This window comes from Narcine bancroftii, chromosome 13 (assembly GCF_036971445.1).
Source record: "Narcine bancroftii isolate sNarBan1 chromosome 13, sNarBan1.hap1, whole genome shotgun sequence".
Lineage (NCBI taxonomy): Eukaryota > Metazoa > Chordata > Chondrichthyes > Torpediniformes > Narcinidae > Narcine > Narcine bancroftii.
In genome coordinates this window covers 67,672,371-67,690,085 of record NC_091481.1, presented here as the reverse complement: position 1 = coordinate 67,690,085, position 17,715 = coordinate 67,672,371, and the positions used below count along the sequence as shown (strand labels likewise).

Below are 17,715 nucleotides of genomic sequence, written 5' to 3'. Positions count from 1 at the left end.
ATTGTTGTTTTTACTTAAACTACTGTGTTTTACTTAGCTTCCTAGAATCTCTTTTGTCTTTAATATCTTGAGATTCTCTATTATCTGCAACCGCAAAACTTCTCCTTGTCCTCTTATGTGAACTGAGATATCCTCGATAATTAGGAAAGGATTTGCTTGATTTCACCTGTCCATAACTGACATTTGCTTCCTTTTGCTTGACCAGTATCTCTGGTTATTCAGGATTCCCTGATCTTCACTCTTGCAGCAGTATGCTGACCCTGAAGTTTCCCTGTATCTTTTTAAAAATCCTTCCACATCTGAATTTTCGAGTTATGATGAGTGACAAATAGATTGATGGTTGAAAGTTATTTACCTGGTCAACTGTATTTTTCCATTATTTTCTATTTTTGTACCCACGTTCTTCAAATTTTTCTGTTTTCATGTCATTTGCAAACTTTGAAGTTAAATTCTCATTTATTAACTATATTATAAAGAGTGTATGTAATTTATTATGTAATATTTTGTTACAAATCATTGACAGTATTAATTGGAGCTTCAAGAGATCAATTTTAAAATGTTAGTGTTACTTACAAGCACAAAGTAAAAGATCAGACAGTTTCACATTCAGACAGTTCCTGTTTCACAATGGTAAACAATTTTAATTATAATAAACTCAATTAATTCCATAAAATAATTGTTCATATGACCAAAGTCTGAGGGCTCAAGGTAAAAATATAGACAAAGAAATGTGGAATTTATTGATTACCTAAGATGGCTTCAGGTTTTCTTTATTCCTTAATGTTTGCAAGATCAGATTTAATTCGCACCCAAAATAGTTCAGTCACCCATGATATTCAAGAAGCTTAGTCAAATGCACTGTGAGATTTACTTGTTATAGAAGAGTTGCAGCTATAAATGAACTAAAGATAAATACCATATCCAATTTTTTTCTGCACTAATATGATTTATTGTGCAATATACAGATATCTATCCCTGGAGAATGCTCAACAAAACATCCATTATTAAAATAACTCTCAGTGATGCTGGAAAAATTTGATTGCATAAATGTTTATTGGCATCAATGTTATTTATTTTGATCCTTAGCATCTCCATCACACTTTGACTTTTGATTTCTGGTGTGCAGGAGTTGGTCCTCTGGGATCCATATAACTAAAAGTTTTCACATGCCATATATTTATACAGAGTAAAATGTATTTATTTTAAATGGTAGCTATTATAAAATGGATGGATCTTTCACCCTGAAAGTATTGAATATAAATGGAAGTATAAAAAAATCAGTCGCTCTAGATCATTCTCCAATCCTTATGAGGATGCCGTCACTGATTTCATTGTTCATTGCTGCCAGTGAAGAGGTTCAATTACCTATGTGCAAAAGAATCTATTAAAATACATCTGTTATCTGTAGTATGAATCAACTGTATTTAAAGATGATTGTAACTATTACCAATTCTCTACTGAGAATGGGGATTTCATATTCGAACCTTGCCATAGATTTGCCCTTGTCTAAATTTTAAGAGTTTGAGCAAGTTGTAGCCTTTGTTACTATCCTGGTGGTTTATTCAGCTTTTTGCTTAAACCTTTGCAAGTGCAGTACATACAAATTTGTGTTCAATAGGCCAGACCCTATACATGTTGAAGAGGCATTTTTCAAGAAATTCCATTTACTCCTGTCTTTATTTTCCAGTTGGGCTAATGTTGTGACTTCCCATATAGCTAGTCTCAATGAACGGGTGCCATGTGTGATGAAAATAGGGAACACATTTCAACTGTTTAGTTTGTGATTACAATCATATCTGTTGTATTTTAACTTAACATTGGTTTTAAATTTCCTGTGCAGAAATATAAGCTACATTTTACTTCAGTACCCATGTGATTTATGTTTTTGGAGCAATGCTTCCAAGTTAATATTAGCAAATATTTTAATTCAAGAACAAGTTCACCCACTATGTTGACGTGCTGGTCTGCTACTCACCAACAGCCTGTAAACCTCTGGCAGAACTGCCACCATCTTTGGCCCGCACCTCCATAGGTCTTGATATATTAAAAAACCCACTGCCAGCCCTATTTTGCAGGCGGCTTAAATCTGTACGGGCCATCGGGTCGGAAAGCCAGGCATTAAGTCCCTACAGAGGAGCACTGGAAAATGTGTCTCCATCCCTCCCAGATCCACACCAGTGGCAGCACTGCCAGCAAATATTGATATCCATGCATTTATTTTTCTAAGACTATATTTTTATCTGAAAATTTATGGGCAAATTATGTAATGTAAAATGAAATCCAATGCATGCTGAAATGTGAAATGATTTATCAAGTATACAATATCACATTTATTAATTTAAGGGATATGGCTGGTAATACCAACATTTATTATTATCCATCTCTAATTGCGGAGGTAGTTACAGGTCAACTATGTCTTGGGTCAGAGGTCACATGAAGGTTGGTTTAGATATGAAAAGTAGATTTACTTCACAAAAGGACTATGAGCGAATCAGTTCCAATTTTGTAACATTTAGGCAAGATTGGAGCCCCAAGTTATTGTCCCCCCAGTTTTTTCTATTTATATCAGAAGGAGTATTTGTACCTGAAGGAAGAGCTGTGTTGATGATATTCAAAATCCATAAGCTATAGAGTAGGAGAAAACTTAGCAAGTGGAGTTTAATGAAAGAAAATGTGAGATCATGCACTGGGAAAGAGAAATAAAAGGCAGCTAATATCTAAAAGAAGAAAAGTTTCAAATAATTGAAGAGGAAGCTAGCTATTTCTGTGTATGCATCACACAATGTTATTAGGTAGATGCAATGAGTTGGCATAGTGGCACTTTGTGCAAGATAGTTAGGGTTCAAAATAGGAGAGTATTATAAAGTTTATAAAGTTTATAAAGTTACAATCATATAGGTACAACATTTGACCCTTTTTTAAGAAAGTATGTGTGATGAAAATTCCTGAGATGAGGGGGTTATCATGCACAGAACCATCGTACACAGGAACAGCCCTTTGGCCATTGAGTCGATTCCAAACAACAAAGAAGTTGGAATCGTTTCCTTTGAAGACGAGAATGAGGGTGGTTAAGCATCTAGTTCTGGTAAATGAAACTCACATAGATGTTTGATGGTTGACAATGACAGTGAGCTAAAGACCACTTTCTGTGTTTTATGACTCCATAACTCTACGGGAACATTGTTACAAAGGGCTGTCATTTAAAACTGAAATGGAAAAGAATTTGTTTTCACAGAGGATGGTGAATCTCTGGAGTTCTTTACACTGGAGAATGTGAAGACTAGATCATTGGAATAATTTAAAGAGGAGGTCGATCAATATTTGAAAGCGTGGAGAATTCACACGATGGTTAACTGGCACAGAAGAGGGGTTGAGGCCCGGATATGATGTGCAGTAAATAACTCGATTGAAAGATTGAGTGCTGATTTACAGGCTTTTATTCTCAACAGACAGGGCCTCATCCTTTGCTGTGACCCAGGCTTTCTGGGGAAGGGTAAAGGTGCAAGAGGCTTTATACAAGGTCAAGGAGGGAGGGACCACAGGTACAGGGTGGAACAGGTAATCAGGAATACAGCAGTTCACCACAGGATAGATCAACCATAATCACATTCCACAATCCTAAGGTAGGCAAGAGGACAACATAACATTGAAAAAGTGTCGGAGGAGGGCATTTAAAAGTGAGATAGTAAGAGCTCAGAGTAGTAAACAAAGGTGGTAAGGGAACCCCAGTTAACAAAAGAAGATGAAGTGATAAGAAATAAAAAGAGGGTAAAAAGTGGACAAAAAACATTGTTGACAAGCTAAGAAAAAAGAACATTCAAAAACCTTTTATAAATACACTAAAACCAAGAGGAATTCTGAGGAAAGAGTGGGTGCCTTCCTTTTCCAAAAGGAAAACCTGCGTGGAGCCAGGGAATAAGAGCAGAATCCTAAGTGAATTATTATTGAAATATGCAATTTTATCTGGTAAAACAAATGATGAGCGGTATTTGGGCATCACAGTTAGAGTTGTGGTTACAGCGCCAGCGCCTTGAATTAGAATTCAGCCCTGTCTGTAAGGAGTTTGTATGTTGTCCCCATGACCTCATAGGTTTCCTCTGGGTTCTCATTGTTGTGAAGCAGCTTTCCACAGGTCGGCACAACATTTTTTTTTTTTTTAATTTTTTATTTTTCACACCATAAATCACAATAGCCATGATATACACTTTTTCTTTTCCACACATTTACAGTGACTTTTTCTCCCTCCCCCCTCCCTCCTCCCAAGCCACCCCCCCATCCCCCCCCCTCTCATCCATTTTAGTTATACAATCTAGGTTGCATTAATTCAGTTAGACAATGTTGTCATTCAACAAAAATACACCAGAAATTCTACTGAGTCCATTCTTTTCTTTTCTTCTCCTTCCATCAACTTAGGTAATGTTTGTTCCCGGTAGGTTTTCGCTATTGTATTTAATGTAAGGCTCCCATACTTGTTCGAATATTTCAATATTATTTCTTAAACTATATGTTATTTTTTCTAATGGAATACATTTATTCATTTCTATATACCATTGTTGTATTTTCAAATTATCTTCCAATTTCCAGGTTGACATAATACATTTTTTTGCTACAGCTAGGGCTATCTTAACAAATCTTTTTTGTGCATCCTCCAAGTCAATTCCAAATTCTTTATTTTTTATGTTACTTAGGAGAAAGATCTCTGGATTCTTTGGTATATTGTTTTCTGTTATTTTATTTAATATCTGATTGAGATCATCCCAAAATTTTTCTACTCTCTCACATGTCCAGATTGCATGAATTGTTGTTCCCCTTTCTTTTTTACATCGAAAACATCTATCAGATACCGTTGGGTCCCATTTATTTAACTTTTGCGGTGTAATGTATAGTCTGTGTAACCAATTATATTGTATCATACGCAGCCTCGTATTTATTGTATTTCTCATCGTTCCAGAGCATAACTTCTCCCATGTTTCCTTTTTTATCTTTATATTTAAATCTTGTTCCCATTTTTGTTTAGTTTTACCATTTGTTTCCTCATTTTCCTTTTCTTGCAGTTTAATATACATATTTTTTATAAATCTTTTGATTAACATTGTATCTGTAATCACATATTCAAGGTTACTTCCCTCTGGTAAACTCAAGTTGCTTCCTAATTTATCTTTCAAGTAGGATCTCAGTTGGTAATATGCCAGCGCTGTATCTCCCGTTATATTGTACTTATCTCTCATTTGTTCAAAGGATAAGAATCTACTTCCTGAAAAACAATTTTCTATTCTTTTAATCCCTTTTTTTTCCCATTTTCTAAAGGCAAGGTTGTCTATTGTAAAAGGGAGTAGCTTATTTTGCGTCAATATTAGTTTTGGTATTTGGTAATTTATTTTATTTCTTTCTACATGAATCTTCTTCCATATATTGAGGAGATGGTGTAATACTGGAGAAGTTCTATGTTGTACCAATTTTTCGTCCCATTTATATAATATGTGTTCAGGTATCTTTTCCCCTATTTTATCTAATTCTAGTCTCGTCCAGTCTGGTTTTTCCCTTGTTTGATAAAAATCTGATAGGTACCTTAATTGTGCGGCTCTATAATAATTTTTGAAGTTTGGCAATTGTAAGCCTCCTTGTTTATACCATTCTGTTAATTTGTCTAGTGCTATCCTCGGTTTCCCCCCTCTCCATAAAAATCTCCTTATTATTTTCTTTAACTCTTTGAAGAATTTTTCTGTCAGTTGTATTGGCAATGCCTGAAATAAGTATAGTATCCTTGGAAAAATGTTCATTTTAATACAGTTTATCCTTCCTATCAGTGTTAGTGGTAGCTCTTTCCAATGCTCTAAATCGTCCTGTAATTTTTTCATTAGTGGATTGTAATTGAGTTTATATAATTGGCCTAGATTTTTGTTTATTTGCACACCTAGGTATCCTATTGCCTGCGTTTGCCATCTGAATGGGGATTCCTCCTTAAATTTTGAGAAATCCGCGTTATTCATAGGCATTGCTTCACTTTTATTTACGTTTATCTTGTATCCCGACACTTCTCCATATTCCTTCAATTTCTTATATAGTTCTTTTATTGATAGTTCTGGTTCTGTTAAGTACACTATCACATCATCCGCAAACAGACTGATTTTATATTCCCTGTCTTTTATTTTTATTCCTTTTATATTATTATCTCTTCTTATCGATTCTGCTAGTGGTTCTATAGCTAGCGCAAACAATAATGGTGATAGTGGGCATCCCTGCCGCGTTGACCTGCTTAAGTTAAATTGCTTTGATACATGTCCATTTACTGTCACTTTCGCTAACGGTCCCTTATATAATGCTTTAATCCAATTAATATACTTCTCCGGTAAACTGAATTTTTGCAATACTTTGAACAAGTAATTCCATTCTACTCTGTCGAAGGCCTTCTCTGCGTCTAAAGCAACTGCTACTGCCGGTGCTTTATTTCCTTCTACTGCATGAATTAAGTTAATAAATTTACAAATATTGTCTGTTGTGCGTCTTTTTTTGATAAATCCAGTTTGGTCTAAATTTACCATTTTCGGTACCTGTTCTGCTAATCTGTTCGCTAATAGTTTAGCTATTATCTTATAATCTGTGTTTAGCAGAGATATTGGTCTATATGACGCTGGTGAGAGTGGATCTTTCCCTTGTTTTAGTATCACTGTAATTATTGCTGTTTTACATGAATCTGGTAAGTTTTGTGTCTCATCAATCTGGTTGATTTCATCCAGGAGGGGCGGTATTATTAGGTCTTTAAATGTTTTGTAGAATTCTATTGGGAGTCCATCCTCTCCTGGTGTCTTATTATTTGGTAAATTTTTTATTATCTCTTGTATTTCTACTGTTCCAAATGGTTCTGTTAATTTATTTTGTTCCTCTATTTGTAGTTTTGGTAGTTCAATTTTAGTCAAAAATTCATCTATTTTCCCTTCTTTCCCTTCGTTTTCGGTTCGGTATAATTGTTCATAGAATTCTCTGAAGTTTTCCTTAATTTCTTTTGGATTATATGTAATTTGTTTGTCTTTTTTCCTTGTTGCCAATACCATTTTCTTAGTTTGCTCTGTCTTAAGCTGCCATGCTAGGATTTTGTGTGTTTTTTCCCCTAGTTCATAATATTTCTGTTTTGTCTTCATTATATTCTTCTCCACCTTATATGTTTGTAATGTTTCATATTTTATTTTTTTATCCGCCAATTCTCTTCTTTTGGTTGTATCTTCCTTTATTGCTAATTTTTTTTCTATGTTTATTATTTCCCTTTCCAACTGCTCTGTTTCCTGATTATAGTCCTTCTTCATCTTGGTTGCATAACTTATTATTTGCCCTCTAATGAATGCTTTCATTGCGTCCCATAGTATAAACTTATCTTCCACTGATTCCGTATTTACTTCAAAGTACATTTTTAATTGTTTTTCAATAAATTCTCTAAAATCCTGTCTTTTAAGTAGCATGGGGTTTAATCTCCATCTATACATTCTTGGAGGGATGTCCTCTAGCTTTACTGTCAGTATTAAGGGTGAATGGTCCGATAGCATTCTCGCTTTATATTCTGTTTTTCTTACTCTATCCTGCATACTAGCTGATAACAAAAATAGGTCTATCCTTGAGTATGTTTTATGTCTAGTCGAGTAGTATGAGTATTCCTTTTCTTTTGGGTTTTGTTTCCTCCATATGTCCACAAGTTTCATTTCTTGCATTGATTTAATTATAAATTTGGTTACTTTGTTCTTCCTGTTAATTTTTTTCCCCGTTTTATCCATATTTTGATCCAAATTCAGATTGAAATCCCCTCCTATTAGTATGTTCCCTTGCGTATTAGCTACCTTCAAAAAGATATCTTGCATAAACTTTTGATCTTCTTCGTTAGGTGAATATATATTAAGTAGATTCCAAAGCTCTGAATATATCTGACATTTTATCATAACATATCTCCCTGCTGGATCTATTATTTCCTCTTCTATTTTAAATGGCACATTTTTGCTAATTAATATAGCCACTCCTCTTGCTTTTGAATTATACGATGCTGCTGTTACATGTCCTACCCAATCTCTCTTTAATTTCTTGTGCTCCAATTCAGTTAAGTGTGTTTCTTGGACAAATGCTATATCTATTTTTTCCTTTTTCAGTAAATTTAGTAGTTTCTTCCTTTTAATTTGGTTATGTATTCCATTAATATTTAGAGTCATATAGTTCAGCGTAGCCATTTTATATTTTGTTTATCTTCTCTTTCCGTTTTTCCATCATTACCTTTCCTCCTTTTCCATTTCTGTTTTCTTATTTTCAACTCTTTACCAGACAACATTCCTACAACATCCAACATTTTCCTTATTCTCCTATTTCTATCTTCTTTATCCCCAATCTCCCCTTCCCCTCCTGAGTTGCCCTTTATCCCTTGTCGGACAACCACATCTCCCCTCTCCATTTGGATTTGCGAATCCACTCGCAAGCGTCAACTGATTTTGCAGTGACCGCTCTTTTCCCCCACCCAGCCCCCCCCAGAAAAGATTTCGTTTTTTATATGTCACAAAGGTCACTCTTTTAGTTCCCTCCTTATTCTCTCTATTCCATTACCTTCCCTTATTAATTCTTGTCTATACTCTCTGTTTTCCTCTAATTACAGATACTTTCACATATGCCCATTGTCTCTATTCACTCTTATACCTCTTTACCCGCATACATATCAATCGTGGTCATTTTTACCCTCCTTACCCGTCTTCATCCCTCAGTCTATTTTTGTCTTTACCCACATACATATCAATCGTGATAATTTTTGCTCTCATTACCCGTCTTCATCCCTCAGTCTATTTTTGTAATTGTTCTGCAAATTTTCGTGCTTCTTCTGGATCCGAGAGTAGTCTGTTTTGTTGTCCTGGAATAAATATTTTCAATACCGCAGGATGCTTCAGTGTAAATTTATATCCTTTCTTCCATAAAATCGCTTTTGCTGCATTGAACTCTTTTCTCTTCTTTAGGAGTTCAAAGCTTATATCTGGATAAATGAAGATTTTTTGCCCTTTATACTCCAGTGGTTTGTTGCCCTCTCTTACTTTTTCCATTGTCTTCTCCAGTACCTTTTCTCTTGTAGTATATCTTAGGAATTTTACTACAATAGATCTTGGTTTTTGTTGTGGTTGTGGTTTAGGGGCCAATGCTCTATGTGCCCTTTCTATTTCCATTTCTTGCTGTAGTTCTGGACATCCTAGGGCCTTAGGGATCCATTCTTTTATAAACTCCCTCATATTCTTGCCTTCTACATCTTCCTTAAGGCCCACTATCTTTATGTTATTTCTTCTGTTATAATTTTCCATTATATCTATTTTTTGGGCTAGTAATTCTTGTGTCTCTTTAGTTTTTTTATTAGATTCCTCCAATTTCTTTTTTAAGTCTTCTACCTCCATTTCTGCTGCTATTGCCCGTTCTTCCATCTTGTCCATTTTTTTCCCCATTTCTGTTAAGGTCATATCCATTTTATTTATTTTCTTTTCTGTGTTGTTTATTCTTCTTCTTAAATCATTGAATTCCTGTGTTTGCCATTCTTTAAATGACTCCATGTATCCTCTAACAAGAGCAAGTACCTCCTTTACCTTGCCTTTCTTTTCTTCTTCTATTTCCCTGTACTCTTCCTCTTCCTCTTCTTCTTCCTCTAGGTTGACCATCTGTTGTTTCTTTGATGCCCTTTCCTCCTCTTCTTTCTTGTTTCTATTGTCTTCTGTGGTCTCTTCTTGCTGCAGGTGTTCTGCAGCTGTCGTTGCCGGCTGTGGAGATCGACTCCCCAGCTGGTCCCCCCTCCCGTCGGTGTGTTTTTTTTCATGCGCGGTTGCGCACTTTTACTCGGCTCTGTGAGCCATTGTTGTAGTTCTCTTTCTACCGACCTGAGGTAGTGGGGTCTTCTCTCCACCGCGGGCCTCTTCGGACAGGTAAGGCCTTCACCTTTTTCCTCCGTTGTCTTCTCTTCCTCTCTTCTTTCCGTTGATTTTGATTTTTCTCCTTTTGTGTCCATCTTCTTTCCACCTTTATACTCACTTTTCTTTAACTTGTATTTCTGTGCCTTTGTATTTTCTCTTGTTTTTCCCGACTTTTCTGGAGAGGGCTGGAGTTCACCGTCCGGCCACTACTCCATCACGTGACTCCTCCCCAGGTCGGCACAACATTGAGGGCCAAAGGGCCAGTACTGTCCTGCTATATTCTCTGTCCTCGATTCTAGAATAAGAGTAGAGAGACAGGCCTAATGTGGCAAACTTGATTAGCATCACAGTTAGCATGGACCAGAATGCTCTTTTGTCGTGAAGTCAGAAACAGCCCAAATAGTTCATGCTAATCAAGTTGGCATTCTGGGGTAGTCCCATTTACCCGCATTTGGACCATATTCCTTATTAGCCCTTCCTATCCATAAATCTGTCCAAGTGTATTTTGAAACTCAAGATTGTGCTTGCATCTACAGTTTTTTCTGGCAGCTCATTCTAGACACAGACCACTTGCAGGGCAGACTCAAGGGATGAACAGTCTATTTCTGCTCCTTCGTGTTATGGACCAGAGTTTTTAAGAAAAGTCACCTAGCAGTTCCCTCTTAAAAACTACGCTCTCTCACTCTAGAACGATCAACCCTGGGATAAAGACCACGAGCATTCACTTTATCCATCCCCTCATGATTTTATAAACCTCTATTCATTTCTCAGTGTAGCCTCCTCCATTCAAGGGAATAAAGAGCCAGCCCTATCCTCGAACTCAGCTCTTCTGCTGTGATTCAAAGATAGAACTATGAAAGTTAGAGATGTACATGATGGGCAATGGAAGATCATGGTGATCTTGTCGAATATTCATAAGGAACAATGGAACCATTTGGAAATGTGTTCAAATCAAGATGTGCAGTAATAGTAGGTCATTGTGAGCAGAACTTCAGATAGAGAATAAGCTCAGTTTCCAGATGGTCACAGCAGGAATTAATCTTCGAGATTGCTGCAGACATTAAACTTTCAAATAACAAGGCAGAGAATGATGGCTTTTAATCAGCAGATGAGCAAAAACAGGTGAAGATGTAAAATGTTACACAGGTAATTTGATACTCATTTCAACATGATGTGTGGAAAACAAGAAAATATGCAGATGCTAGGATCTAGTGCATCATTTCAACATGATGTGTGGAAAACAAGAAAATATGCAGATGCTAGGATCTAGTGCATCATTTCAACATGATGTGTGGAAAACAAGAAAATATGCAGATGCTAGGATCTAGTGCATCATTTCAACATGATGTGTGGAAAACAAGAAAATATGCAGATGCTAGGATCTAGTGCATCATTTCAACATGATGTGTGGAAAACAAGAAAATATGCAGATGCTAGGATCTAGTGCATCATTTCAACATGATGTGTGGAAAACAAGAAAATATGCAGATGCTAGGATCTAGTGCATCATTTCAACATGATGTGTGGAAAACAAGAAAATATGCAGATGCTAGGATCTAGTGCAGTATACAAAAGTAGTGGAGAATGAACTCCCAAGGGCTCGGATCTGAAATGTTGACTGCCTTGTTCTTTCTATGGATGCGGCATAACTGCTGTGTTTTTCCTGCCCTTCTACTTCCCTGTAATAAACTATTTGTTTTTACCCAGAAAGGGATGGTGTTAGTGACTCAGCAATTGAGTTTGTGAAAGGGATAAAAAGCAATGACTTTGGAGTCAAAATTTAGATAGTAAAAGGTTTGCTCATCTTAGCATGAATGACAAGCTAGCATCATAATAAAAATCAGCCAAGAGTCCATTATCGTAATAGAATAAGTTGATAAAATATATGTTTAAAAGGGGGAATAAGATTAGATAGTTTAGGTCACTTTTCACAAGCAAGCAAGACAGAAATCGAAAAGGGGAGATAAAAAGCTGCTGCATTCAGTGAAAGGCTGCAAAGTGAAAAGCCTGTGAAAGACCCTATTTCAAGATGGGTTTTGCGTTCAGAGTTCAGCCTATTCAAAATCTCTGTAGTGGCAAGTTGTTGCTGAAATGAGGGTAAAGAAGATCTCTTTGCGGTTATCTGGAAGAAGGCACTTTTTATTTTGGAAAGACATTTCGGTTGCTTATTGAAGGGAATCAGTTTGCATGTCCAAAGAACATTTCTCCTGCACCCACCAAAGACCTCCTGACTGGTAACAACTTAAGGCGCCAGAGCCCGTTGAATGTAACGACTGTTTAATTCTGTGCACAGTACTGAGTGAATTTGGAGAAGTGAACAGTAAATGACTGGTCAATGGGGAAAAGAACCATCTTGAATGAACGCACACGCACACCCCATTGGCCAGAATTCAACACATTTTAACTAATTCATTGGATAAGCCAAAGTATCAGTTTCTGATTATAAAAGATGCTCATTTACAAACCCTTCTCTCGGGGAAATCATCATCATCTTCCTCAATAACCTCTCTCTCTGAAAGGATTGTATCTCCAGTGATATCATCAGTTTCCTGTAAAATACAAAAACCTCACAGTATTACTGACACAATTTCTGAGAGGTATATGTCATTTTTAAAAAGTTTAATTTAGACATACAGCACAGTAATGGCCATTCTGGGCTACAAGCCTGTACTGCCCAAATACTCCAATTAACCAACCTCAGTACCCACACAGACACGGGATAACTGCAAACTCCTTAGAGACAGTGTCGGAATGAAACCTGGGTCACTGGCGCTGTAATGGCATTACACTAACTGCTACACTAACAATTCCATCCATAATCTTATATACAAGTGTCAATATCTGATAACTCTAAATGTGACATTAAAGAATGATTAATGTTGCCATATAATTTGTTCAATTGCATAAGCATTAACATCAAACCCAAATAAAGGTGGAAAGATAAAAACAAAACCAGCACAAAATGGTTAGTGCTTTGAAATGAAAAGGGTGTGATCACTTTGCTAAGGTTATATGATCTCTGGAAGGTAGAGTAGTAGTTTGGCAAACAACCTTGTGTTTTAGGAAAGTGTGATGGTAAAAGGGGATTTCACTTCTCCAATATGAACTGGAAATTTCCTCAGTGTCATAGGATTAGAAGGGAAAAAAAACAAAGTGCATAGAGGACAACATTGGTGCATGTGCAGGAAATATTCCAGGAGGAATGCCAGTCTAGCCCCAGGGATTGAGACCAGGCAAGTGGATGGAGTGCCTTGGGGATAGTGATCATTACCCAGTAAGTATTGTCTGAGCTGGAGTAGGTTGATTAAGTTGGAGCTGGCAAATGGGGACAGGTAAATTACACTCAGGATGTTGGCATCTCTAAAAGTGAAATATGCATGATTTCTGGGCCAGCTGACCCATGCAGGGTGAAGGCTTGAGAAGCATGTCCAGGGAATCCAGGTCATCAAGAGTTTGATAAGGAAAACAGAAGTATGGAGTACTGTACACACAGGCTATTGCAACATGGAAGGGCCACAAAGTATCATTAGCTGATAAGTTTAAGGAAATTCTCAAGGCATTTGTAAGGATTTTGAGGATCAGGATAACTATTTAGGACCAAATGGCAACATGTGCATGGAGAGGTCTTTTTTTTTTTAAATATAATTTTTTATTTTTCACATTATGAACCATTTCAAACAATATTGTCAAAAGTTTCTCATTAAATTTACACAGTGGTCTTTTCTCCCTTTTTTACCCCTTTCCCTCCCTCCTCTTTACCCACCCCCCTCCAAAACCCATATATATTCAACAGCGGAGAGGTCTTAATACTTTTTATCTATAGGTGGATATATTAGTTGCAACACAAAAATTTTAAAGCACATTTAGGATTATGTTTTAATTGGCATAAAGATGGGTAAATACCCATTGCCTCATGAGAAGTATCCCAAGTGCTAAAGAAGGCAAAGGAGGAGACTGCATATTTAAATCTCCGGTGTGGTGCCAATAACTGGAAGACAGCAAATTCTTCAAGGAGGGTATCAGGAACATGTCAGTTTGTCTGATGTCAGTGAAAGACAGAATTAATGTATATTGGAAAGGGCTGGGAATGATTGAGATAGGCAGCACAGATTTGCTGCGGAGCAACATCTAGTCTAATTGAGGAGGTGTCCATGCAGTTGCCATGTTTTACGTAGACGTCAGTAAGTCCTCTGAAAAAAATCCCACAATTGGAAGGCTGGTCAAAAGGTTTACAATCCTTGTGAATCTTTTCTGCACCCTCTCTCTTTAATATCTAATAATATGGCCAAAACTGCACACAATGTTCCAGATGCAGTCTCACCTACACTTCGTGTAGCTGTACCATGACATTTCAGCTCTTCTGCTTCAGCTGATGAAGGCAGTCGTGCCAAAAGCCTTCTTCACCACCCTGTCCACCTGTGTCACCACTTTATGGGACCTGAACCCCATCTCCCTGTTCTACTGTTAAGCACTGCAGTTTAACTTTTCAGAATGTATTACTTGCATGTAGCTCATTTCTCCAGTTATCTAGATTCTGCTGTAGCCTAAGACAACTTTCATTGTTGATCTTTGCATACCTTGTCAATTTTTTCATATTTGTGGAAGATTTTGTCTCCAACCAGCTCTTCTTCATTTTCCTCGTCATGATAATTCAGGGGTAGGCTGTCGAAGTCAACTACCTTCACAAAACCATCTGATTCACTGCCTGATTCCTAAAACATGATACAATTAACATAATTATTGTGTGTGGTATCACCAAAACAATAACATTAATAATTAAAGTTCTTTGTAAATCTTAAAAGCTGAAAACCAAAGCAAACTGTTTTATGCCAAAAGCAAGTTGTGAAGATTTTTAAACAAAAATAAAAACACAATGCTGGAGAAACTCAGCAGGTCAAACTGTGTTTTTACTTCATTCACAGTGTCTGCAGTGTTTTACTCCACCCTGTGGTTTGTCTGCAGTAATTCTATATTCCCAATCAGGCCATCAGCATGTGACAGACGTCCCTTATTGCTGAAGGTGAATACCTTCTGTAGCATTTCCTCCTGCCTGGCCCCAACCACCACTTCCACCGTCCCACTTAGAGATCGGATACGAGTGGCATGGAACAACTTTGCTGCTTCTCTCATTTCACGCCAGGGATTAACCATCTCTACCCCTACTCATATCCCTGTCATTTTCTGACACCAGCATGCTGATAAAACCAGTGGAAAATGAACAGCAGAAAGTCACCCACTTCCACTTGAAGTTAGAACACTCTGATCCTCGGGGATGAGTTGCGTTCAGTGGAAAAGCAGTGAGTGTCCCAGTTAAGGGTGGCCCAGTGGAAACAGTCCCAGAATGTTGCATGGCCAATTAACTGGGATGTCAGTGGAGTGGGGCAGCAGTCCAACATGTCCAGTGCCAAACTCTGGGTGCCTGAATGTTCAATGCAAAATTGTGGGAAGCAAACTGAGGGCCAAAATGTCTGAGATCACCCCACAGGTGAAGTGGTACATGGTTAGTCTTCACAGATCATATGGATGGACCCTGCATTGAAAAAGCTGAGCAGTTCTCTCAGTCTCTCTCTCTCTGTCTCTCCAACCCCTCCCTCCCTCTTGCTGCTGCCTTCTGCAGGTATCTCCGGAGAGCTGACTGCACTGGGCTTGTCCCAGATCCCAAGCTGTGGTCAATGCTGGAAACCAGGTTTATGTGATGGTACTTGTTTTTTGTTACACAGTGGTGGCTGCTGGAGAAGTTAAATCTGCTTTTCTCAGTGTGTTATGCCTGTGGGTAGTGAGTGCTGAACAGCCTTGTGTGCTGTGTACTTTAATTTGTCAGTATGTGTCCTTTTCATGAATTCCTGTGTGTAAATAAAGACCACTCCTTGATTCTCTTTGAACATCAAATCTATTCTGAACACAGTACTCTGCCAGTATCTCACCCTGGCCATGTCAGTGCAGCCCTGGTACTCTCACCCTACACCCCTGCCAGTGCTCGACATTCCCAAACTACTCACCCCATGTGCCCCTGCCACTCTCACCTCCCAGAGCCCACACACCCCTACCAGTGCTCCACACCCCCTGCCAGTCCCACCCCATTCCCCTGCCAGTGGTTCCCCCGCGCCCCTGCCAATGCTGCTGCCAAATTGTCACTCTGCTCTCTCCATGATCACAGTGGCCATTGACACTGCTGCCCTTCCCGCTCCCCCTTTCACTTACCCTAGCGGCAGGAGCTGCTGCTGCGGCGAAGAGCGGCAGGAAGAGCAATACCGGCCAGCGAAGCATGGCGGCGTGTGCAGCACGAAGTGAGCGGCACGACCGTTTGAAGAATGCCGCCGCGTGCCCATGACGTCACAGAGGGCAGCCGGTCACCTGGCAACACTCGTACACATAAATACATCAACAGCCAATCAGAACAAGATGCAGGTGTTCAGTACCGATACATTCTGCTTCCCGCCACTGAGCGAAGGATTGATGAAATAGAATCATAGCCCTCTCGCTATCCAGCAAACACCGGGGCGAGCAGACACACACAAAGCGGTGGGGGTGTGGAACGAGCTGAGGTGGTAAATACAGACTCAATTTTAACATTTAATAAGAATTTGGCCATGTACATGGATGGGAGGGTAAGGTGGTCTATGGTGCAAGTCAGTGGGACTAGGCAGAAAAATGGTTGGGCACAGTCTCGAAGGACCGTTTCTCTGCTGTAATGTTCGATGGTTCTATAATCCAGGGAATGCCTGTGCTGGGACTGTGCACTCTCCTGGACACAACCATCCCCTTTCGGAATACCAGCAGGGTTAACCAAAGACAAGGACCACTCACCTCGCAGCCATTTCTGCCACCTACTGTGTGATCACCAGATACATCTTCTCCTCTCCTCCCTTGACTTCCTCATCGGAAGACTACAGTCAGTACGAATCAGAAATAACGTCTCTCCTCACTGACAATCAATACAGACACTTCAAGGGTGCCAGCTTAGCCCACTGCTCTACTCTCTCCACCCATGAATATGTGGCTAGGCACAATTCAAATGCCATATCCAAATTTGCCAATGACACCGTGAGTAAGCATACAGAGTGATTAAATGGTGTCACATCAACAATGTTAGCAAAATTAAGGAAGTGATTGTGGACCAGGAGGGTCCATAAACAGTCCTCATTGAGGGGTTAGCAATGGAAAGGGTGTCATAATCTCTGAAGAGCCATCCTGGGGCCTCCATGTTCATGCAATCATAAAGAAGGCTCGTCAGCTAAGAAAAGGGAATTGTGAGGAATTCCAGTGACAGAGTAGTTCAAGTGACCACAAAAGGAGATTAAGTATCTGGGGATAAAGGTGGACAAAAATCTACAAAATTTATATAAACTGAATTACCTCCCCCTGCTTAGGAAGGTTGAGGAGGACTTACACAGATGGACAAACCTGCCTATAGCGTGGGTGGGCAGGGTCAACTGCATTAAAATGAATGTGATGCCAAGACTACAATACCTTTTTCAATCTTTGCCCATGCCATTGCCCCAGTTTCTTTAAGATACTTAACAGGTGTGTCAGACATTTTCTTTGGAGGAATATGGTAGCTAGGGTCTCCATGGAGAAATTTACCTGGGATTTCAATCTGGGAGGAATGAGGCTCCAAGATTTCAAAAAATATTATTGGGCGGCCCAGTTGAGGTTCATCACATCATTCTTTAAGGAAGGTGGTATACCCTCTTGGACACAAATTGCCCTGCACAAGGTAGGGGAGAAGATAGCATGAGAAATTATATATATATAAATAGGATACTAAATTAATATCCAAAAAACAGACAGCCCTGTATTAAAGCAC

At 38.5% G+C, this 17,715-nt stretch overlaps 2 protein-coding genes across 3 annotated transcripts in view; one reads left to right on the top strand and one right to left on the bottom strand.

Moving 5' to 3' along the window:
• Positions 1-1,034: 1,034 nt before the first annotated feature.
• LOC138748259 (dickkopf-related protein 3-like) lies at positions 1,035-16,222 on the bottom strand. Its single transcript, XM_069908112.1, has 4 exons — positions 16,110-16,222; positions 14,486-14,620; positions 12,374-12,457; positions 1,035-1,365 (listed from the first exon to the last, which is right to left on the bottom strand). The coding sequence occupies exons 1-4, from the start codon at positions 16,173-16,175 to the stop codon at positions 1,336-1,338; spliced, it is 315 nt and encodes a 104-aa protein (XP_069764213.1). The 5' UTR covers positions 16,176-16,222; the 3' UTR covers positions 1,035-1,335.
• A 78-nt stretch (positions 16,223-16,300) lies between these two features.
• The window catches only part of ndc80 (NDC80 kinetochore complex component), a 52,609-nt gene continuing 51,194 nt past the window's right edge, over positions 16,301-17,715 (top strand). The window contains exon 1 of one of the 2 annotated variants that reach the window (XM_069908107.1): positions 16,301-16,453. The gene's annotated coding sequence lies outside the window, so the exon portion shown is untranslated. Of the gene's footprint in view, positions 16,457-17,715 lie in introns of both variants that reach the window. The other variant, XM_069908108.1, reaches the window with a different exon arrangement.

What these genes read in the sequence shown, in the direction of transcription:
- LOC138748259 (XM_069908112.1), bottom strand. Translation starts at nt 16,175, where the DNA reads ATGCTTCGCTGGCCGGTATTGCTCTTCCTGCCGCTCTTCGCCGCAGCA. An exon ending in AATATGAAAAAATTGACAAG is followed by an intron (nt 12,458 to 14,485) that starts GTATGCAAAGAT and finishes TGTATTTTACAG; the next exon opens with GAAACTGATGATATCACTGG. An exon ending in ATGATTTCCCCGAGAGAAGG is followed by an intron (nt 1,366 to 12,373) that starts GTTTGTAAATGA and finishes TTTTGCACATAG; the next exon opens with GTAATTGAACCTCTTCACTG.